Raw genomic sequence first — 23139 nt, 5'->3', positions numbered from 1 at the left:
AGAGTGAATCAGTTCCTAAAATCAACTCCTGTCTGCATTTTAGCACAGAATAAGATGGACTGGTTTAAAGTTGGAGCAATCCAGTGGGTGAGTGTTACAGTCCTCAGTATGTTAGACTCGCAGTGGGATCACGGAGACAGCAAGAGGACAGCTCGTGGCATAGCTCCTATAGGCTGTGGGATACTAGAGGTGCTAAAGGATCTCAGAAGCCAGTGCACACACTCTGCAATCCAAGCCAGAAATGGATGCACACAACCATCCAAGTATCAGGTGTTTGAATGCTGTTCACTTGTATGCAGATCAGGGTAACCACGTTAACAGGTGTTTTCTTTGTTACATTGGTTTTTATTCTGTCATTATGAAAATGTGAATGTGATTTCATCGGTTTCTGATGTAATCAATGGCAATGTTGTTCTTCACTTCTAGAGTGATTTTCTGGAAGCTGACAAAGTGACAGTATTGTTCAGGTCATTAAAGGCTGCAAATTTGTCTCTACCTATTTCACATAATTTAACAAATCATGATAACATACCTTTCAAGGTTGCTAACCCAAAGCACAAACTACATGTCATAAGTAATAAGGAGTTTAAGAGTGATTCCTTTTCATAAGGCAAAGGCTCTGAGTTTCTTCAGTGTCTATGTACTCATTAAAATCTTCCTAAGCTTATTAACTTTCAGGATCTGCTTCCTCGAGAAGATTTGGAGGAGGGACTCAGTCAAAACATCCCCAAGGCTAGTTACAATGTTTATAACTCTTGCAATTTTATTGTGTCACAATATTTGGTGTTTTTTCCAAGCTATAGACCACAGAAGAAAATGCTGTTGCAAAATTCACAGCTCTCATTAAAAATGCACACAACAAAACCAAATTCTATTCTGTACTGTTTCACAAAAAAAAGGCATAAAATAAGTGTATACCCCAAACTCATAAACCAGAAGGAAAATGCAAAATATTTCATCTGTATCATCTCATGAGAAGGCCATGCAGAATTGGCAATGGTTTGTTTGCCTTCTGTTACAAAGCCCATGAAAATTCCTATACACAGTGATCTGGAGAAAACTTACTGGGATATTTCTATTGGAAAATGAAATTTCCAGGCCAGGGTTGGCTTTGTTTACTTTCTAAATATGATGGCTGATAGGACTGTCTTTTCTGAGCAATGAGAGAAGGCCAACAACTAATTCAGTTACATGTTATTTCCCCCAGCAGACACATGAAGGAAGATATTGACCTTTGGGCAGTCTAGCAAGTCCCTGTCCTTCCTTTAAGCTATTGTCCTTTTGACTAAAATCTTCACTCCTGCTCTAAGATTCCAACACTATGGAAACAGAGACCTGAGGAGGCACCAAATCAATTGCTGTTTCCAAAAATCTGGGGGCCTAGATGAAGATGAGTATGTCACTCCATATAGGCCAGAGACAAGTTTGGTATGTATATGGAGAAAATAAATGAAATGGAAGGTATAATTTTAGTTCCTGAACCAGAGAGACTGGAGGGAAAGTAGGATCTCATTGTTCATTATTCTCTTCTGTAGTGCAGGAGATTTTCTTGTTTCTGTGAGATTCTTTTCTGGGTTGGTCCAGCTATGGACCCAAGATGGTTCTTCTATCTGTAAATAATAATAAAAAATATTTTTTGATCTTTTTATGCAAACTTGGGTACCATTTTTGTAATTGGTGGTGACACATTAAAATCTCCCCTAAATATAATCTGATACGGTCTTGTAAGGTCTCATTCTAGGACTTGATATGGGTAAATGCCTTGAGATTAGACTGGCATTTCTGTGGCAAATGTAATTCACTTATTTTTATTTAGAAAACATTAAATGAATCAATACCAGCCTTACTAAGAAACTGCCTCCTTTCTGCATTTTTTTAAGATGAGCAGATAAACAGTGGTTAGAGCTCTGAGAATCCAAGCAGTAGGTTACAGTGGGACTGAGCTGCTGAGCCATCCTTTCAGTGGCAGCATGGGTGAAAGGCAAATCAAAATCACCACGTAACCACAGCCTAAGTGTCACCAGCCACACAACAGGCAGCCTCTCAGCCTAACTTCAGAGGGTGGATTCCTCTGCACAGTAGAGCTGAGTTTCACAGTGCTTAAATCCCTCTGTGCAATTTGCACTTCATGCTTTCCCCAAACCTTAGGACTGCGAAGCTGAAATTGTAGGTCACAGAGGTGTATGCTTCACACGATTGCTGCTGGATGGAACTGAGGTTTATCACAGCAGCTCTTAATTTTGGTAATAGGAAAAGCAATGCACATTCTACTATTGACTACTAGCTTCTCTACTATTGGAAGAGGACATTACAATTAATTTAAAAATTACTTTAATTTCTGTTCTGGGTTTGGGGGATGAGTTTTTTTCTGTTTGTTTGTTTGTTTGATATTTCTGTTTATTTGTTTGTTTTTTGCTTTTGACAAATTTGCTGGATATTAACCCAAAGATAATGATGTTAAGCAGTTCTTTTACATGATCCTTCTTCCCAGCCTCTTCCATCTCCTTCTCCTCTTCCTCTATCCCTTCCCTCTCTTCTCTGCTCCATACACAGTTATGTCAAAAGATGCCACTTTTGAGCTTGTGAGGAATAAGCTGAATTACTTCCCTCATTTTCATCTTCCTCCAGCAGTCAGCACTCCAGTAGTAGTGCAATTCCTAACCTCTAAGAATAAGTATTTCTGCTTTATGCTCATGTATATATCTGCAATTTACATGCCCGAGGGCCACATGCCTAGGTATAAATTATCACGCAACACTTTAATTACAATTAAAATATGTTTTATTAACAAATGCAGACTAAACTAACTAGATATTAAAAAAAAAAAAAAAAAAAAAACCAAAAAAAACCCAACAAAACCCAAAAAACTCATAGTAGGATCAAAATTCCAAAGACCTTTTACACTGCAAATTCTACTGTTCAAGCAGTGGAAAAACAATACAATTACATTCAAGGGCTTGTAGAGGCTTGCTTAATGCATGATGAACACGCTGACCAAATACACAGTCCTCCTACCTCTCTCTCCCAGAAGTATCTGAAAGGAAGAGGACAGCTGTAGTCTTCCTGATTTTGGGCCATCGCAGAGAATGGCATGACAGATGTTGAGCTATTCTTTCAGTGCGGGCAGGAACTCCTCTCTGTCAAACAAAGAAGATTGACAGTCTCAGAGCCCAGTTTATTTGTATAAAAAAGCCAGCTGCTTCTTTAACAGTTGAAGGCAGTATTCCTAGCATAGCGAAAGTAGATGAATAAATTAATAACTACTAACATGATGTCTGTTGAATGATTCTGTGGAAACAGTAATTCCACAAAAATGTAGCACAGACTCAATGTCACTTTTCCCCATGGAATGAAATGCGTCTTTACTACTGAACATACCAGGTTCCTAAATTCATACTTGGAGCCATCCTGCAAGATCTATTTAATGCTTACTGCTATCATATATAAAACACGGACTGCATCCTAATAAAAAATTAAACTTTCTGCCTGTGAGAGATTTTTTCTGGTGTAAACAGATTTCTAATTACCAGCAAATGGACTTCAACCATTTCAGAAAATCTGTTTAGTATTTGATATCTCTTTTGTCTACTTTTAATATAGCATGACACAAACTGATATTTAAAAGGCTGTTCTTTACAGTACTATTCAATTTTTCATTAGCCGAGAACATCTAAGGAAAAAAGTAGTTTATGCAATAGAAGTCAATTTTGTATTGCAGTGTCTGAAAAACAGAGTCCGCATACAAACAAACTGCGGTCCTATTACAAACCTTTCCTAGTCACTAAAACTGGAAATTCCTTCTAATTAGCTATCATCCCACTGAACCCTCCACGGCCAGACCCGAGCACGAGGAGGCGTGTGCTTCACTGCTCTCCACCTGTATCGGCTTTGCTTGCGTCGCTGTGGCAAAGGCAGAATTGGGGCTGCTGGTGCTGAGAGCGCTGCTGCGCCGCTCGGGCTGGCGGCGGCCCCGCGGCTCCGAGCGCGGCCGCCTGTGCGGGCGCTGCTCCCGCGGCGGGGGCGGAGCGGGGCGGGAGCGGGCGGAGGGGTGGGGCGGGGGGCGGGCGGGGGCCGGGCGGGGAGGGCCGCGCCCGCCCGCGCCTTTTGTGCGGCGGCCTCCCAGCCTGTCGGCGGGGCGGCCGTGATTGAGGGGGAGGCTGCGTGCGAGAGCACGGGGCAGCGCACCGGGGCTGTGCCCGCGGGCTCGGGCTGCCCGCACGGCCTCCTGCGGGACCATGGCAGCAGGTTGTGGCGGACGGGTTGGGCACGCGGTGCGCTCGCTCTGGACGCACTGGCGGGTCAGGACTTTACAGACAGGTGCGCGTGGTCCGTGCGCGTCACTGTGACTTGAGAGAGAGGGTCTGTGGGTCGCGCAGGTCACGGCTGCGGTCTGTCAGGGAAGCCCAGGCTCTCCGCCTGAACTCCGGAGTACCTCCGACAGGGGTAGGGGTGTTTCCTCGGGCTTTGGCTCGGCCACCTCAGCGTGGCCCACGTGTTTATCTCAGTGCTGTTTCCAGCCCAGGGACAGCCCTCTACCCCACTGTGGCAAAAGTCAGTACTTGCATCATTACCATTTTTTTCTTCCCTCTATGAAACAGGCCACTACAGCAAACTTCGGCTGAGACTGCCCACTGCTTGAAGAACAAGTTTACATTTACACAAAAAATGAGCATCCTTTCAGAGGAGCAATGAGTTTTTCTACCAGAAATCATTCTGGCCTTTTATCATATAGCTCTGGTACAGAGCAGTTGCTAGACAATTTGCTACACACCCCAGGAACAATGATGTTGCCTTCTCCTTGTGCAGGCATCACTGCTCGCTGGATCTAAAATCTCAGTCTGCATGTTGTCTTTGGCCCTGGTCTCATGGAATGCAGTGCTGCCACCACTTAGGCCATTTCAAGAGGCCACACTGCATTTTGTCCAGCAGAGCTCTTCTCCTTGCAGATGGATGTCTCTCTTGGGTTGGTTATGGCAGTGATGTCGAATCCAAATGCCAGTTTAAGGCACTCAGAGCTTCCTGTTGGTTTAAACCAAACTTGCCTGTCCACAGTTGCCAGGTATGCACAAGGCACCCTTTCACAAATGTTGTAAGAAACAGGGCAACGATTCCTACCCAAAGAGAAACAGACCCATGTCTTGGGTCCTGATGGAGACTGACCCTTCTGAGAAACCGTCCGGGTATCTTAGGCCAACATGACTCAAAAAAATCGAAGTAGACCTGGTCACCTGGACAGACAAAAACAACGTTAGACTGCTTCAGTTGGGTTACTCTCCTCCATCCTCTCACACGTGTCAGGAGTGAAAAATTTATCCACTGTGAGTGTGGGCAGATTGAGGTTAAGGAGAACGTTACACGGGGTAGATGTCCTGGATAGTTGCATGTAGGGTAATATGTCAACTGGGAGAAAAACACCTTGCCAACACTAGTTGTGTTCCCTGAAGCACAAATCCCAGTGGTGACTTGCCTGTTGCCCAAATAACAGGGAAAATAAGTGAACCTGTTGGTGAAATACCGAATGTCATACTTGTGTTCCAAAGGTTACCATATATGTAGTCAATTCCTGCCATACTAAGCTAGTATGAAAAAGTGAAGCCCCTTCAATTTTTTAGGATTGGTAGGTACTTGGTGTATTCCTGAAGATGTGAGCAGAAGAATCCTGTGATGGAAAGAAAAACCTGTCATGGATATGGAGGTGTTTCCAGCTTATTTCTTTGTGGGTGGATTTATGATGTGGAGGCAAGCGGGAAGAATTTGCCAAGGTGATTTGGATCCTCGGGGAAGTAGGGCAGGATCCATCCTTCCCTCTACAAAAGTAACTCAAACCGCGAGGAACATAGAAACCCAGGGAGGTAGGACTCCCCCTCCCAGCTCAGCCAGCCCCGGCCGGCGGCACCCCGGGAGCGCTCCAGGGAAAGGGATGCCCTTCCGTGGCCGGTGTGGGGGAACAGCGGGGCTGGGGACGCCCTCGCTTCTCATATCTCGCATCTGCTTTCGCCTCGGCCATTGAGTCCTTCTTAAACGTATGTACGAACATACATATACACACCGCTCGCCTCCGCTGCATCGTCTTTGAAGATGTTTACCCAGAGAGACGGCATTGCGGTAGCGCTTTATTGCAATATAATGCACTGGGGGAAAAAATAGAAGGGGCTCATTATTGTGGTTGATAAACATCGGAAAAGCACATGCCTGACCTTTCATTTGTACAATTAATTGTTCCAGCAGAAAGAAAATGAGTCTTAATTGTGCACAGCTTCCTAGAGGATCAGCTGTGTGCGCCCCTCTGCGCTCAGGGAAAAACGCTGTGAAGTTCTCCTGAAGGCTTTTACTTTCCATGAAGGCAATGACAAGAAGAAAGGAAGATCTCTATATCCCACCCCTCTTCTCTCTCAAAGAGAAAGGACATTGAACTGTAGTCATACTTCAGTGACCTGCAGCATTTCCTTCAGTTTTGTAAAACGGGCTTTTCCACTTGTCCAGTGCTATTTCGCGCCCATAATAAGGAAATTTTTAATAATGCACAACCAATCTCCATTTCAGAGATCAAGGGTTAGCCCAAAGCTGCACCTTAAACCCGAGCTCAGAATTTAGCTGTCAGATCACGTCGATAGCAGTGGGTGGGTGGTCAGGGTTAGGAACAGGACTTCCCAAGCCCTGCTGTGCTGGCGTCCAAACGGTGTATGTGCAGCTTGCGGGCTCTGAAGGGGCCGCTTCCTGTGTCCTCACGCAGGACTCTCGGCTTCCAAAGCCTCGCTCGGGAAACGAACCTCTTTGGTCAGTGACTGGGGATATCAGCCACGGCGAGCCGGGGGACAGAGCGCCGCGGAGGGGAGAGAGGGGACGCGCCCGGGAAGTCCCCTCCGCGCCGGGGGACTGTGGAGCGCCGGGACCGCGGGATGGACCGAATTCCTCTCACTGCACAGAGAGTCCCGCCGGCCCTGGGGGGCTGAAGCCCCCGGGAGACTGAAGTTTTGGTCCTTTCAGAACCGCCGGAAAAGCGCTTTTGTCTGGCCCCGGTTGATGATTAATAACCCCCGGCACCGATCCTGCCCTCGGCATCGTCCCTGGGGAGCCGCGGGGCTCAGCCCGCCCGCTGGAAAGGGATCGGGCCCTTCCTGGGGCGCGGGTGGGATCCTGCCTCGGGAGTGTGACCGTCTTAAACGCACATTTTACCGATGCTGATTTTTAATCTCTAAATCACAAAGGGACACATTCTGTGCCCCTTAATAGAGCACAACGCCCATTGACTTCTGTCCCATTGACTTCAATGGGTGTTTCGCTCCATTAAGGACCGCAGAATTTGGCCTAAACTGACCGCAATAATTTTGTTGCCGGTAATGGAGCTTCAAAGCCGTCTCTAATTAGCCGACAGTAAGAATCGTTAAACATGCTGTACAATTCCGAGTGTGCTACGTGGGGGCTGCGGAACAGCTGAGCAGTCCCCTTCAGACCTGGAGAAGCTTAGAAACCGTGTTCAGAGAAAATTCCAACTTTCAGGAGACAACCTGGGGACAAGGGTGTCTGACGAGTCACTTCATATCTGCTGCGTTAGTGTCCGAGCGTGAGGAAGGAGACGCTCTGCAAAGTTATGAAAGATCTGATCATACATTCAGCTTTTGCCCCCCTTCGAAGACGCGTTTGAAGAATCACAGTATACGCCGCTGCTCCTATTTATCAAAGATAAACCCTATTAGTTGTGTTTATCCTTAGCCCGGAGCACTCCTAAAGAGTTACGCTAAATCCCGGAGTGCCTCCGAGCAGTTGTAGTTTGGGCTGGGATGATCTTCACTACGATCAGGCACCTTCACGTCTAACTTTATGACTAGCACTTTTCTCAGTACGGGGGCGGGGGTAGAGGGGGAAACACAACAGAAACAAATTCAATCCACTTTAGCTGAATTCTTCTGTAAAGGCACTTTCATTACACGACGCTCCTGCCGTTGGTGGGCACAATCTCCTTCCTCAATTCCGCAGCTGTAGATCCAACAGCGTGAACAAATATTTCGCCAAGATTTTTATTTAATAACCTAATTGTTCTACACGTACATTTAAATCCCTGCAAGCTGTCTAATACCTGTAAATTCTAAATTGGAGAAAGCGTTTTCCTCTTGAGAACAAATACTGAAGCAGTGAGAATGGAGCAAAGGCTTACGATCCTTCAAGGTGAAATGCAGAAAGAAGAAAACAATAGTTGTTAAATAGCATAAACTTCCAAGGTGATTCATAAAATTTTCTCGAGGAACTAACCATATGAGAAAAAAAGAAACCCTCCCGAAAACTCTAGGCATGTCCAGTATATTATTCATCTTTGTTTAAAAAAAAAATGGGTTCGGAAGTTTTGGTCAATATTCTAGGCAAAATATGCTCAACAGATGATAGTGGAGATGCAGCCAGAAAACAACTCCAGCTATTTAAACTGCCAAATGAGACATAAAGCCGCATTGTAAAAATCATCTGGAAAACAGGTTTTCCTATTGAAGTCGCTATGTGTTAATTACTGTGATCTGGAAGAGCTCTGTATCTAAACGCCTGGAAGCCGACTTTCACCCCGCATATGTAAATGAAGAAAGTGCTGAATCTAAGCCAGAGGGTTCATGTTCGGATTCATTTCCGTGCATGCCTAGACATTAATATGTGTTCATGTAGGGTTCGTACAGTATGAGGTGTTATTTCCTTATAAAGAAACACCAGGTCTCGCTTTCCATTCTCCTTACAAAATTATTCGCATTATTTATGCTACATTGAGCGATCTAATTTCTTCGTGATAGTCAGCTAATTGCTCTGGCAGGTAATTAGAAGCGGTTTACAACGCAAAGGGCTTTTGCGGTGGCCCTCGGATTATTAAGTTGCTCTGTAAATTATACCATATTTGCCGAAGAGAGGGAGGGGGAAGGGGCTTTTGAGAAGTTCTTCTACTACGATCAGAGCTGAAACACGTCCCTGTCCACCCCCCAACACTTAAAAAAATGGGGGAGGGGGCTCTTCCAGGGCTCGGAGTCGAATTATTCTCAAGCACGCGATCTGAAGCCCATTTTGTTCGTGCTCACTGGTCCAGAATAACTTGGCCATAATGGCCGGGAACGGGCCAGGTCTGCAGCAAGCTTCCTGCGCCCTGGCAGCATCCAGCAGGCATGTGGGAAAAGAATGGCTTAAATGGGGACATCTGTTCAGTGTTGCTCATCTCGCTCCTGCAGCCAGGTCGGGTTAAGAGAATAACCTGTTCACCACCTTGCCTCCCTCCCGCTGTTCGTCTGCCCCCCTCCCCCGAAGTTAATAAGGCTGCTGGGGGGGGGGGGGGGGGAGGGAAGGGGGGAGGGAGCGAGGGGGGTGACCTAATTGCTCTGCCATATAGGCAAATAACGACAGGGAAAGGTGGCAGCTACATTGTAAGAGGAACAGTAAATATATCAATATTAGGGTCTCTCAAGTCAAATCGCAGGAGTTCTGCATTCAGGAGACGGCTGTGGTGCACACTGAGTGCGTGAACGGACGTGGGCAAAACCTTCCTGGCATAGTGCTTTGAAGGTACGTCTTTTCCGGAAGACCAGGGGTTCTTCCACTCCACAAACGGCAGCAAGCAAAAATTTTAAATTTTTTTCCCAGATTGACACTTCTGCGCAGTTGGGAGAACAAAGACCTAAATACATACATACACGCGTAGAAAGCTTTCCTTTCCTTCTGTGTTCTCTGCAGGCTATGATTTTGGATGTTTTAGGATTTGCATATGCGAGTGTCTGTCACACACATTTATATATGCGCACACATCCACAGGAGCCCATGTGTACACATATTTATATATTTGTATGTTTATATATAAATAGCATGTATTTCGGGGTGTGACCCAGCTTCAAGCAGCCTATCTAATGGGAACGTCCTGTCTTACACACCGATTTTCCAAACGTTTACTATATCTTGGCACACGCTTGTAAAGCTTGTACTATGATTTGAACACGTGTGGTTAAACCATCGGACCCAGAGCAGCTCCTAGATTATTTGTAATTAAGCACAATTCCCAAAGTAACATTTATCTTCCCGAAACTGCGATTGCAATTGTCAACCGTCTGGAGGAGACGCGAGGTAATCTGGAAGCATTACCTCCTCTCCTAACGGAGCAGAATGAAAAGAAATCAATATCGCTGAGGAGAAGAATTTAGTAGTTTTTAACTGTAAGTGGTGCCTGGGAGAAGGTGACATATAATAGGAAAAAACCAGAAAGCAGCTTAAACAAATCTATTCTAGGCAGCACCGAAGGACCGGCAGCGGGGGCTCCGCGCTCTGCCCCGCCCGGTGCCGGCGCGCTCAGCCCGGGCGCTCGCTCTCCCCTCCGGCGCCTCCCGGTACTTACATGACCGCCCAGGAGCCGATGCGTGCACAGCGATAACGTACCGGGAGAGCGGGGGGGGGGGGGGGGGGGGGGGGGGGTGGAGGGGGGTGGGGGGGAGAGGGCAGGGAAAAAATGGGGAGAAGAAGGAGGAGATGCGGATCGGATCTAGGCGCACACCGGCGAGGTAAACAGAGTGGGTGTAAAGGTGCCTCTTCCTCTCCCTCCCCAGGCACGCACACAGCAGCATGTGCACGGTGTCTTCCCGGGCTAATTTAATTACAGGGACCTTTCGGAGGCGCAGCTAGCTGCTTTTTTTTTTTTTTTTTTTTTTTTTTTTTTTTTAAAGCACAAATCCAGACAAATAAATACATAAACGACGAAAGACATTGAAGTGAATCCCCTCCGCCGGCTGCAGACAGGTCGGCGTGTTCCCCTCTCTACAGTGGCTCATCGAGAAGCCCGAGCTCTGCCGGGCATCTCCCCGCCGGCTGCGCGGGGCAGCAGCCAGGCCGCTCCAGGCTGGGAAACTGTGGCGGGCAGCGGGATGGGGATCCCGGCAGGATTGGCGGGTACCTGGGACACGTTTACATCGACGCAAGGAAAAGCCTACATAGCAATAGATGGAGGCACCGGCGCACACGCACTGTTCGCTCCCGCCGCGCTGCACCCGGTGCCCTACAGGGAGCTCCGGTCCCACCGAAAGTACCCAGTGAGGCAGTGAGAGAAACGTCCCAGGTAAAGCACAGCAGTGCAGAGGTGCAGATAGAGGTTAAAGAAAGACATTAACCACCCTCTTTGCTCAGTGGCACAGCCAGGCACAGCACGGTCCTTTCTGACTGGTGGCCGTTTTGTCTCATTTACGTCCTATTCCCTTTTCTCCGCTCCCCGAACAAGCCGAGCCCTCGTGCGCCTGGCGAGTTGGTTGTCACCCCTCGGTAAACCTTCCAGGTGACAGATTCCAGGTGAAGGTGGCGGGTGAAGGGGACACTTCCTGGCCCCCACCTACCCAGGGCAGCAGGTGTGGGGCGGTGGGGCAAACACGGGGGCGACGCAGCCTTTTCCAGAGCACGGAGCCCAGGGAGGGCGAGGACAAGGCCCCCGCCTAGAGGCTTTTCCCCCGTGACCACGGGAGCGGAGCTAGGAGCTGCTGGACGCTGAGGGGCGAGGATTCTTCCTCGCTGGGCGCTTGACAGACGGCGAAGCGGAGCTGCACCGCCAGGAGGGCGACAGGAGAGTCTGGCTCCCACCCGTGTGCCCCTAAACTGGCGCAAGGGTGGCGTGAAACGCTTTCCCTCGCTAACACGGACATCCAGCACACGGCGTGGTCAGCCTGCAGTTTAATCTTTCCAGCTGTGCCTTTTCAACTCGCACAGACCTCTATTTCCTCAAAGAGAAATCCCCCTCTAAACCCCGGTAGCGCTGTTTGTAGACAGGCGAGGACCTCTGGTACAAGGGTCTATCCATCTCTGTCCGCTTGCCGGTCACAACGCGAAGAATCAGGGTTTGCTCCAAGAAAATCCACCCCCCCCTTCCCGAAAGGTTAGCCACAGCCATCGTTGTGGCTAAAGTTCCGAGATTGCTAATCTACATTGTAGACTCAAGATGTTAGGTAGATTTGAGCAAGTTGTTCCCAGGATGTAAATTAGGTCCCAAAAGCTGTTGTCCAAATCGAAGAAACAGAGAAATTAATCTGGGAGACTATCCATCATAGGCTGTAATAAAGGGAGCGACATGGATGAGACAGATGATATGATTAAGGAGCTGTGGTCGTTTTAATTAACTTTTTGCTGTCCTGTAATGATCAAACTGGTCAACAGACCCGGTCAATAAGCATGTTAATATCAAACAAATAAAACCAGGGATGATTAAAAACCTCCTGGTTTATTAAATTTGAAATTCAAATGAAATTTATGCTGCAGATGCATACAGAATGCTAATAGATTTTAGCTTTATTGAGAGTGGATCCCACAGGTTTTCAAGAAACGGCACGAACATTTATCTCCTCCCGTACATTAAACTTCAAATGGGGGGAAAAAAAAAAGTTTTAATTAATTTCTGGAAAACCTCTCTTTGCTGGTTTCCCCCCTCCCCCACCCCCACCTGCATATTATGTTGATGTACTGCACCCTTAAGTGCAGTGGTCAATAAGGCAAATGCAAACAAAATTGTAAGCTTGCTTAAATCCTTTGCCCAGCAGGCAATGTATACAAAAGAGGAAGGTTACAGATGTTTCCGTGGCGAATTCAGAAAAGATCAGCTCACCGCTCTCAAAGTTCAGAAGCTGCTGCTTTTCCAGTTTCGGGGAAATTATCAGAGTAGCAGGAGAATGCCCACTGGCAGGAGTTTTGTGATTTCTGTTCTGATATATTTGCCTTTTTTTTTCCTCCCTCTCAGTTGAGTTCCCTTGTAAAGACTCCCACGACTATTTTCACAACGAGTTTTTCATAATTTCCCACACGGTGCTTTTAAAGGAAAAGCGCACCGAAAATTAAGGATTTTCGACCCCAAATCAAAAGAGTCAGGGCAAGCATCGGAACAAACACGAAAAGATCAAAAAAGGACACGTTTCCTCTGGGCAGACAAGTGCAGACAAAATACGGATGCGAATGGAAGACCCACCCGGCGAGGCTGTCCTAAAAAGAGATATATCACTAAAGGCTTCTACTTCCCCGGTGTATGGCAAAGTCTCTCAGACTTTCTGGGGCTGAAAGGAAAGCGTGTCGATCTTTTTACCTAACCTGGCACACCACAAAATGCGATTTTGTGTTCCTCTAAAATGTAATGCTCATGATGCTTGTTTTGTTCTTACGCTTTCTGATCTATGTCTTAATAGTTCCTCCCCATCTCCAGCAGATAAAGAAAGTGGAGATAAAAAGTTAATAAGCATTCATACAAGGGAGCATCTCCGGGAAATGTTCTTCCCCTCTTTGCGGGTGATAGTATTGATTAAATTAAACCCGAAATTTAAACAAGTGTGCGTTAGGTCTGTAAAATGAATATCATTATAGAAGGAGACCAAAGCAATGAAGTTAATTCTTTTTTATTTGTTAAACGGAGTTCCCTCCTTCCCCCACCCCTTCCTCCTTCTGGGCTGGCCTGTCACGCCTTCTCAACAGGCTAAAATCATTCAGAGCAGCTCGCAGAGAGAAACGCGACATTTATGGTAAGCGTCAGCCTTCAGAGAAAGAAAGCAGTTCATTAATTTACTTCACTCTTACTTCAAAGTATGATAATGTACATTACCCCCTTGATCAATAGATATGATGTACAGTCAATATCCCCACGACACGGAAACGGGTTAAAACCGAAGCCGAGAGAAAGAGAAAAACATCCCCTGGGAAGCTAAGCGAAGTCGCGGAAAACCCGCGGGGGTGAGAGCACCTGGGCGAGCGGGGCCGGGCCGGGGCGGCCCTCGCGGGCGGCTCCCCCAGGGACAGGGGGAGCGGGTTCTGCCCTTCCCCGCAGCCGTCCGGGGCTGGGAGAGGAGCCGAGGGCAGCAAAGCGCGCACCTTAGAGGTGCTCCGGGACGAGGCGGCGGGGCCGCTTGGCAGCCAGCCCCGATTGTGCCGGTGCCGCCAGGGTGGACTCCGCTTGTCCGACCCCACCGCCAAGAATCACGTCTGAAACCGCGGGTCTGCGAGGGCGAGAAGGGAGGGAACGACAGGCAGCAGTGGCCTAAAGTGTTCCCCCCCTTGCCGGGACAACGGGAGAAGAAGGGCTGACCAGAGGGGATCGAGATGGAGGGGTAGAGGGGGGGGGCTAGTGGAGAAACGGGTTGCTACCGCTCTCGCCAGTCCGTGCCGATAATCAAAGTAAGGCTGAGATGATGATGATGATAACACAAAAATTCAAATATAAACCGTTCCGCGGGGGAAAAAAAAACCAAAACCAACTGTTGTCAAATTCCGCACACGGTGGGGGGGGGGGGGGTGTGATGTAAAGGGGTGGCCGGGGCGAAGCAGCCCGGCCCGGGGTGAGTGGTCCCCGCAGACCGGGACCGCAGCTCGCCACCGCTCGCCGCCGGGAGTGCGTGAGGTCATCAGCGCCGGCGGGGCTCGACGGCCGGGCTCCACGGCGCTGCTGACCTCACGCAGTCACGTCGGCGAGCGAGGCGGCGGTGGCGGGGATTGGCTGGCGGCGGCTCAGCGGCACTTCAAAGCCGGCGAGGGAGCTACAATTGTGGTGGAATGGGCGGAACTGATCATTGTATTGCACACCTCTAAAAAAAACACTGCCTCTGATTTATCAATATAAAAAAGATCCTCTGAGAGGAGGGCACTTTTGTGTGATGGCAACTTCACTTCTAGGGGTGAGTCTAAGGATTTTTTTCTCTTGCTGGTTTAATTGGTTTCTTTTTATTGTCGATTGGAGGGGGTTAAAATAACCCCTGTCTTGACCGGGGCTATCAGTCTCCTCTATTCAGCCTGGGTTTTTTTCTTTTTCTTTTTTTTTTCTTTTTTTTTTTTTTTTTTTTTTAACTTAAGCACAAGTGAGTTTAGGAGAAAAGAAAGAGTGAGAGGGGGAAAAGGGGGCAGAGTCACTTTTCAGTGAGCAGGAAAAGGTTTTAAGGGCATTTGTAGAAACAACCTACAGCGCCTGGGCTGTGCTGTTCCTGTGCCCCCGGAGAAGTGGCTTTTCTTCTTTACATGTGACTGCTGGAAGAAAAAAAAAACAACAAACAAAAAAAAATCCCAAACCCAGCACTACCGTTTTTTTTGTGTGTGCAATTTTTTAAAATTCGCAACAGATTGTGGCTTTTTATTTCCCTTTAAAATAACACAACCCACCGTGTCTAGCAGGTACGTTCAACTCGTGTATGCATACATATTTACATATGTTAAATTTATATATGTATTTCATTATCGTTGCTACGTAAGTTAGGCTGATTTTAAGGACGCTTAAAAAAAAAAAAAAGAAAAAAGTAGTAATTTGATAGTCCTGCGATTCTATATTTAAGAAAACAGCCTTACTGGCCTGAGGGACGGGGACCGGCCACGTCCCGGGGAAAGGGAGCAGGCCGAAACGTAGCTGCCGCCGTGCCGGGGGCATCTCTAAAGCTACGGTAACAGGCGCAACTTTTTTCCCCTCTCTTTTTTTCTCCCCCTTTTTTAACCCTTCCCGAGCTCCTCCGGGGGAGGGGAGTTGGATGGTGAAAAAAAGCCCCGGAAGGCGTTTGGAGGCAGAACCGCGGTGCCGGCCCCAGCGAAGGGATCCTCCCGCGGGAGTCGCGAAACTTTGCGCCCGGGGCCGGGCGGCGGAGCGGAGCGGGTCCGGGCGGCGGAGCGGTGCCGGGCGCGGAACGCGGGGCGCGGGGCGGCGGCGCAGGGCCGCTCCATCCCTGACGCCGGCGGGACGGCCCTCTCCCCTCTGTGCCCGCAGGAGGAACCGCGGGTAGGCTCCACGCCGCTGGCCATGCTCGCCGCGACCTGCAACAAGATCGGCAGCCCCAGCCCCTCGCCGTCTGCCCTTTCGGACAGCGCGTCCTCCTTCGGCAAAGGCTTCCACCCCTGGAAACGCTCCTCCTCCTCAGCCTCGGCGGGCAGCTGCGGTGCCGTGGGCTCCGGCCTCCCGGGCTTCGGCGTGGCGGGCGCGGCGCGGAACGGCTCCTCGGCGGCGGCGGCAGCGGCGGCAGCGGCGGCGGCCGCCCTGGTCTCGGACTCATTCAGCTGCGGCGGCTCGCCGGGCTCCAGCGCCTTCTCCCTCACCTCCAGCAGCGCGGCGGCCGCCAGCTCGCCCTTCGCTAACGACTACTCCGTCTTCCAGGCGCCGGGCAGCGCCGGTGGCGGCGGCGGCGGCGGAGGCGGCGGCGGTGGGGCGGCGGGACAGGAGGCGGCGGCGCACCAGCCCGTCTTCATCTCCAAGGTGCACACGTCGGTGGAGGGGCTGCAGGGCATCTACCCGCGGGTGGGCATGGCGCACCCCTACGAGTCCTGGTTCAAGCCCTCGCACCCGGGGCTCGGCGCCGGCGAGGTAGGCTCAGCGGGCGCCTCCAGCTGGTGGGACGTGGGCGCCGGCTGGATCGACGTGCAGAGCCCCAATGGTGCGGCCGCGCTGCCCGGCTCGCTGCACCCGGCGGCCGGTGGACTCCAGACCTCGCTCCACTCGCCACTGGGCGGCTACAACTCGGATTACTCGGGCCTGGGTCACTCGGCCTTCAGCAGCGGCGCCTCCTCGCACCTCCTCAGCCCCGCCGGGCAGCACCTCATGGACGGATTTAAGCCGGTGCTGCCCGGCTCCTATCCGGACTCGGCCCCCTCGCCGCTGGCCGGCGCCGGGGGCTCCATGCTGGGCGGCGGCCCCGCAGCGCCGCTGGCCGCTTCGCCGCGCTCCTCCGCCCGCCGCTACTCGGGGCGCGCCACCTGCGACTGCCCCAACTGCCAGGAGGCCGAGCGGCTGGGGCCGGCGGGGGCCAGCCTGCGCCGCAAGGGGCTGCACAGCTGCCACATCCCCGGCTGCGGCAAGGTCTACGGCAAAACCTCGCACCTGAAGGCGCACCTGCGCTGGCACACGGGCGAGCGGCCCTTCGTCTGCAACTGGCTCTTCTGCGGGAAGCGCTTCACCCGCTCCGACGAGCTGCAGCGGCACCTGCGGACCCACACGGGCGAGAAGCGCTTCGCCTGCCCCGTCTGCAACAAGCGCTTCATGCGCAGCGACCACCTCAGCAAGCACGTCAAGACCCACAGCGGCCCCGGGGGCGCCGGGGGCCCCGGCGGCGGCGGCCCCGGCGGCGGCCCCGGCCCCGGCGGCAAGAAGGGCAGCGACACTGACAGCGAGCACAGCGCGGCCGGCAGTCCGCCCTGCCACTCCCCGGAGCTGCTGCCGCCCCCCGAGCCGGGCCACCGCAACGGCCTGGAGTGACGGGTGCAGGAGCGGGGCCATCGCGCCCCCCAGTCCCGCCACCCTCCCGGTCGCGCAGCTCCCCCGAGCGCGCAGCCCCGCGGTGGGGACGCGGACACGTAAGTAGCCGGCACGGCTCCGCAAGAACAGAGCTCAGCCCCGCGGCAACTCCGCTGCCCTCCCGGAGCCCCGCATGGGGCTGGCGGTGCGGCCGGGCCGCGCAACCCCCGCGACGGGGCTCGGCAAGGGGGCAGAGCCGCGACCCCCCGTGGGGCGGCCCCGCCGCCGCCTCCCTTCCCCTTCGCCTTGAGACCCCCCGCCTCGAGCTGCTTTTAGAGCGGAAAAAACACCCACGTTCCCTCTGGCTTTGCTGCTGGAAACCGGCCCGTGCTCTCTCCCTCCGCCACCGGTGCCGGTACAGCCGCAGTGCCCCGGCGGGGCGGGCGGGCGGACGGTCCGGGGCTGCCCCGCTGTGGGGCTTCCGACGGCAGCGCCGCCAGCCGCGCTCCGTGCCCCGCACAGCGCCGAGCCGACACTCGGACCTGCTCTCATCCCGGTGCCTGCTCAGAGCCCGTCTGCTCCCCGGGACCGCAGCGGCAGTGTGCTTATTTCCCTTCCCCCCCCCCCCCCCCTTTTTTTTTTTTCAATTTTAACAAATCGTTTACCTCCTCGAGTCCAAATTTCACTGCGTTTGCCAGCGCACTTGTATAATTCTCGTTTGAGCAGGAATCGCGAAATACGTTAAAAATAATTAGGTTGAAAGTCGTATATTTTTTTTAAACTTCAAACAAATGAAGAAGCACCGTGGGTTTCGAGCGAAGATGTATTTCCAATGCCAAAAAAGGGAGGCTGGGGGGTATAGGAAAATTAAATATTTGTAAAATACGTCTGAACCTATAGGTTTGTACCACTGGGGAATCGTTCTAGATTAGCTAACAATTAAATAAAACTCCACCAATGTATCGGTGTGAGGTGCAGTTGTCCAGGAGACGATTTTGTATAGTATTTTTCTTGTAAATTACTTCCAGTAAATATTTGAAAATATATTGAAGTACACTTGAGCTTTTTTTTTTCTTTTTAATTTTTATTTCTTTTCCTGTCACGAAAAAACTTTCTTGTTGCAGTCCTGGTTCACTGCATTTTTTTTTTTTTCTGGACTCCTTTCTTGCAGTGTGCATCAAATCACACTTCAGGATATAGGTTTTGCTTGAATATTAATTTAGCTAGGCATACAACTGTAATTAAGCAAACAATATTTGATAAATGTTGAATGACATTTAATTTAATGGAGCATGTACTTATTTGCATTTGCTGGCAGTTCAGGTATAGTTACGGTGAGAGTTCTCCTATATTTCATAAAGTGGGTTTGCCACGACCCATGTATTAAATAAACTGTCCAAGTGAAACTGAACTAACGTTGGCCTATGTGTATTTCCTGAAAATAATATTGATAAATGTTAATAAACACTCCTGACACTACATTAGCGGTTTGCAATGCTGCAAACTAATTGTCTCATTGTAATGTTGAAATAATTTGGATATTTCACATTGAAATGAAAAGCCCTTCGCTGGAACATTTTAGATTTGCATTTTAAATGCATGAAATGTAATTGATTTTTATCTGTAATATTTTAAATGGTATTAATAAACTCCAGAAAAACATTCTACCTTAGGTCAGTCAGTTGTTTTTCTTCTTTGTAAGTCCATTGTTGCAGTAAATAATTTGCTTCGAACTCATATGACATAAGTTGTTCTCCAGAGTTTTAGAGAGAAGTGAAAATACAATGAATGCAAAATTTAACACCTACTGAGAGCAGCTTTGAGGCATTAAAACGAGTAAGAAGTTGTTCTGTTTCATGCCTTTTACAATGCACTATTAGCGGAAAATAAATGAAAGACATTAGCCCTTTTTAAAAAATTGTTTTTATCAGACTAATAATACAGTGCCTCTCATAAACCCGATTGTGCTTGAGAAGCTGCTTTGCATATACCTCCGCCTTGAAATTATTTTTCACATCATGCCAGATCCATTGTGAAAGGAGATTTAATACTGAAATGCTGAGGGCCATTATTGCTTTAAAAGACAAAATAAAAAGTGGTCCTCCGCTTTTGTTGTGAGGTGAGGTGGTTGTGGCTGGGAGCGATGCTAATTGCCGTAGCGAGCACTAACTTCTTCGGGTCTCAGGGCTGGGAAACTTCGCGGCTGTGTGTGAAAACTCCCTTCTCATTCGGGGCCGTTTTCGCCACAGGACCCGGAATCTGGGCAATTTCAGGGGCTGCAGGGTGTTGTCAGCCAGCCGGTCCAGCGCTGTCGCCCTTGCTGCGTCCTTTAAATCTTTTCCACAAGCGGTCCCCGAACAACAATAAAAACACAATTGCGTCCTTGGCATTTGCTTAGCGTTTTGGCAAAAAACCCCAAAGCAACTAACCAAAACCGAAACCAAACCAGAACCTCAAACTCCTAACACTTTCTTCTACCACCTTTTCTTTGTGGGGCGGGGGAGGGGGAGAGGGGGGGCGAGGTGAGGGGGAAGCGTGTGGAGGATGTGTTGTTTCTGTTTGCAGATCTGGCCTCTTGTGTTACATAGGGAGGTGATGCTCACTGTCGGGACACTCAAAAATCGGGGCTAGAGCATGGAATCTGCACAGCAGAATGATCTTTTGTGCATACATGTAAAACACGTTGTTAGTAGTACCTTAAACAGCAGGTATTAAAATGCGGGACATAAAAGCACAGACGAGTCAACTCCCAATGCATTCAAGATTTTGGTCCTCTGCATGGTGTAGGGGTTAGATGGGACTGTTATCAACCACTAGAAACAAGAGTTGTTCTGGTTGACTTTTTCTGAGGTGCATTCTGATTTTTCTTCATTGCAAGTGCAACCAGGAGAGGCCTGCAATGTTTGCCACTGAAACAAAGCAACAGTTTGCTCTGATTTTCTTTTTTTCTTTTACGTAATGTAAATGGGGTGGGGTAGCAGCACCTGATTTCCCCACTGGGAGTGAGAGGTAGTGGTTATGTTACTTAGAAATTTTGGTCCTGTTGGAATGGTCTGAGCACCTAGTAAAAAGGGTAAAGGAGCAGAGGATAACTTCTAATACTGCTTCTCTGATACCCACCTGAAAAGAGAGTGCTATGAAAATGCTATTGTCCAGGAGCTTGATGGTTGCTTTAGGGCACTGGTTGCTCCTTCTCGGGGCTGACTGGCAGTGCGATAGAGCCAGCAGCAAAACTCATCCTTCACCCAGGAAGGAGTGTGTGCTTCTTCTGTTTGGGAGCTGCCAGTTTAGATCCAGGTTGTGTGAGAACACACATATTTTTCCTTTCTTTTACCAGCAAAACCCAGCACTTGAAGGCTGAATAGCTCCTTTTTGTAGTGGATTTACTTTTTCTAAACCCTTCCAGATAAGGGCATTGAGTTGCTTGATAGGAGCCGGGAACTTGTCTCTGCGTTGTGCAGATCAAGGTAGAGTTAAACTAGTTTGCTGACCTACAGGTCAAACCGGTGTCCATCAACTTACCTTCCAACTGCCTTCAGATGATTGTGCCCATTCCCGTTTGCTCTCTGACCTTTTAAGTCGCTTCCCTTCAAGCTCGTAGCAATGTCTATCGAATTTCGTGTCCTGCTTTACCCATTATTCCGGCTTTTTATTGTCATTTTCCAGTTTAAATTTTCAATAGAGCAGTGATGGGAGATGTGTGGAGCTGAAGTGATTTAAAACACCACTTCATTTCTGCCTGCTGGTAGTGCCTTTCCTGCTACCCTCGGCCTGTGCCTGACGAGACTAAACAGCGATCAAAAGGTGTTGACTTCTCGATTCCAGTCTAGGAATGCGAGAGCAGAAAACGAGAACTGAAATCTCAAATGTTTTATTTGTGGATGTGATGGCTAATCCAGCCGTCAACACCTTCACAGCTGTAAAGGTGGTGGAGTAAGGATACTTGATGAAGTCCAACAAATCTTTCAGTATGAATGGCTGAAAGTAAGTATGCACTTGCCAAAACCTGCCACATTTCAGCTACATTCCGTGAAGCGACCTCTGGTTTAGCTTTGCGAAGAAGGAGCAAGGAAAAGGTGTGAACAAATTAGGTGTGCAGTTGCTCACGCTCTCGCCAGATTTATGATAAAAGGACAAAACTCTTGCGCTGTGTCAGAAGAATCTTATATTTCTCAGAATAAATCGGGGTCTGCTTTCTCAGCTCACTCAATTACACTTTTTTTTTCTTTAAATCATAAAAACATATTAAAAATTCTTCAACAATTCCATGGAGGAAAGCCCATTTTGCAATATCTGCTTTAAAAAGTAGAACACCAATTTTTCCCTTGTTGTTGTGGCATCGTTTTAAGCAAACTGGCTGTCTTTTGCTTAAGTGTGTGGAGAAATTGTCACACATCAGGAAGGTGTGTATTGAGAAAAACTGCACTATTTAGGACAATTACTGTGTTTCCTGTTCTATGGTTTTCTAACTGCCACTTGGAATTACTCACTTTTTAAAAAAAGGGATTAGGGAAATAAGGGATAATGGCAAGTGCATAGGAGCTTTAGTGGGGCACTCTAAATACAGAGTAATTCCATTTTACACTTGTGGATTTCGAAACAAACTGGGATCCTGTATTACTTGTTGAGAAGCGCACAATTTTCCAAGAAGCATATTTATACTGCCTGCAAGGCCCGGTGAGGAGCTGAATAATGGACCAGCCTCCTGGGGAGCAATCTTGGTCTTGGCAATCGGAGAATTCTGCTTTTCAGGCTGAGCGATACTGCTCTGCCAAGTGTAAAAAGCAGACAGGGAGCCCCACGCTTTCGCAAAGTTGATGTTCCCAGGGTGGCGATGCTGGGAGCAGCCTCCGCTCCCGGCTGGAGGCTCGGGGCTGCCCTGTGGGTCGGGGACGCAGAAAGAAGGCTTGTGAGCGTTCATCCCTTGTTATGGAAAGAGAGATGGTTGGGCGAGAGGCTTCTTTTGAACAGCTTTTGCTTCTGGGGCGGTGTCAAGCCGTGCAAGTTTCTTTTGCGGGGACGAGGAAAAGAATACTTTTTTTTTTTCCCCCTAAGTAGTATTATTATTATTGTCGGCAACATACTTTGCTTTAAGCCTGTCTTCATCCCTTGAGACGGGAGGATGTGCATGCGTATGCCTATGCACTCGCTGCAACCTCCAGCTGTCCCACGCCTTACCAGCTCTCCTTCCGCTGGCAATAAAGTCGGCCGCTCGCACATCCCGGCTGCTGCTGAGCAGAAGGCTCTGCACCCCGCCTGGTCTTCCTCCCCATCGCTGCACCGGTGCTTCTTTCGAGAGCGATTAGCTGCCTCCCCATTGCTCCCCTTGCCCTTTTCCGCCCCGGCGCGGGCACGGCCGCACTCGCGCACACGGGGGAGCGGGGGCGGCGCGGCCGGGGCTGCCGCGGGCTCGCAGCGCCACCCGGCGTGTGCGCCCCGTCGGCAGCGGGACCCCCGAGGGGACCGAGCCGCCCCGGCGGGGCTGCTGGGCTGGGCCGGACGGGGAACTCTCGAAAGTTTGCAGAGCTCTGTGGCTGACCCGTGTGGTGCCGGCGGGAGCGTCAGGGAGGCGCGGGGCTGGCCGCCCCCGCCCGCATCACACCGCGTCCTCGCACCGGGCGCCGGTGTGTCCTCCAAACCCAGGGTGTTTTACTCCAAATCACAGCCATTTCTCTCCCCCTGGAGAAGTGCCCTGATTTCCCCCAAGCGACACTTCGCGACGCTCCTTAGGACGGTGGGCTTATTGTTGTGCAGAGGAAATGGTCCAGAATTCGTTTCTGCGGGCAGCTGAGCAGCTCCACAGGAGAATGAAGCTCCGTGAAATCGCCTGGAAATAAATGAGATGGAGAAGGTGCCTGCAGTCCCCCGGCTCTGCCGAGTATTCACGCGGCCGCTGGAGACGGGGCGGCCGGGGGTCCCCGCCGCAACAGGACGATGTCCTTGCCACAGATGAAGAGACGCTTGAAATGCGAAAG

General features: G+C 49.9%; 1 protein-coding gene and 1 long non-coding RNA gene across 2 annotated transcripts; one reads left to right on the top strand and one right to left on the bottom strand.

Annotated features, from left to right (window-relative positions):
- Positions 1 to 731: 731 nt before the first annotated feature.
- On the bottom strand, positions 732 to 3957 carry LOC138105694 (uncharacterized). Its single transcript, XR_011148619.1, has 3 exons — positions 3878 to 3957; positions 3016 to 3137; positions 732 to 1610 (listed from the first exon to the last, which is right to left on the bottom strand). It is a non-coding gene; the product is annotated as an uncharacterized lncRNA (long non-coding RNA).
- Positions 3958 to 14413: 10456 nt separating this feature from the next.
- Positions 14414 to 17185, top strand: SP8 (Sp8 transcription factor). Its single transcript, XM_069005806.1, has 2 exons — positions 14414 to 14636; positions 15707 to 17185. The coding sequence occupies exons 1-2, from the start codon at positions 14616 to 14618 to the stop codon at positions 17183 to 17185; spliced, it is 1500 nt and encodes a 499-aa protein (XP_068861907.1). The 5' UTR covers positions 14414 to 14615.
- The last annotated feature ends 5954 nt before the right edge of the window (positions 17186 to 23139 follow it).

This window comes from Aphelocoma coerulescens, chromosome 2, assembly GCF_041296385.1.
Source record: "Aphelocoma coerulescens isolate FSJ_1873_10779 chromosome 2, UR_Acoe_1.0, whole genome shotgun sequence".
In the NCBI taxonomy this organism is placed as follows: domain Eukaryota; kingdom Metazoa; phylum Chordata; class Aves; order Passeriformes; family Corvidae; genus Aphelocoma; species Aphelocoma coerulescens.
Note: the sequence above shows the minus strand (reverse complement) of the source record. Positions and strands in the feature narration are given on the sequence as shown.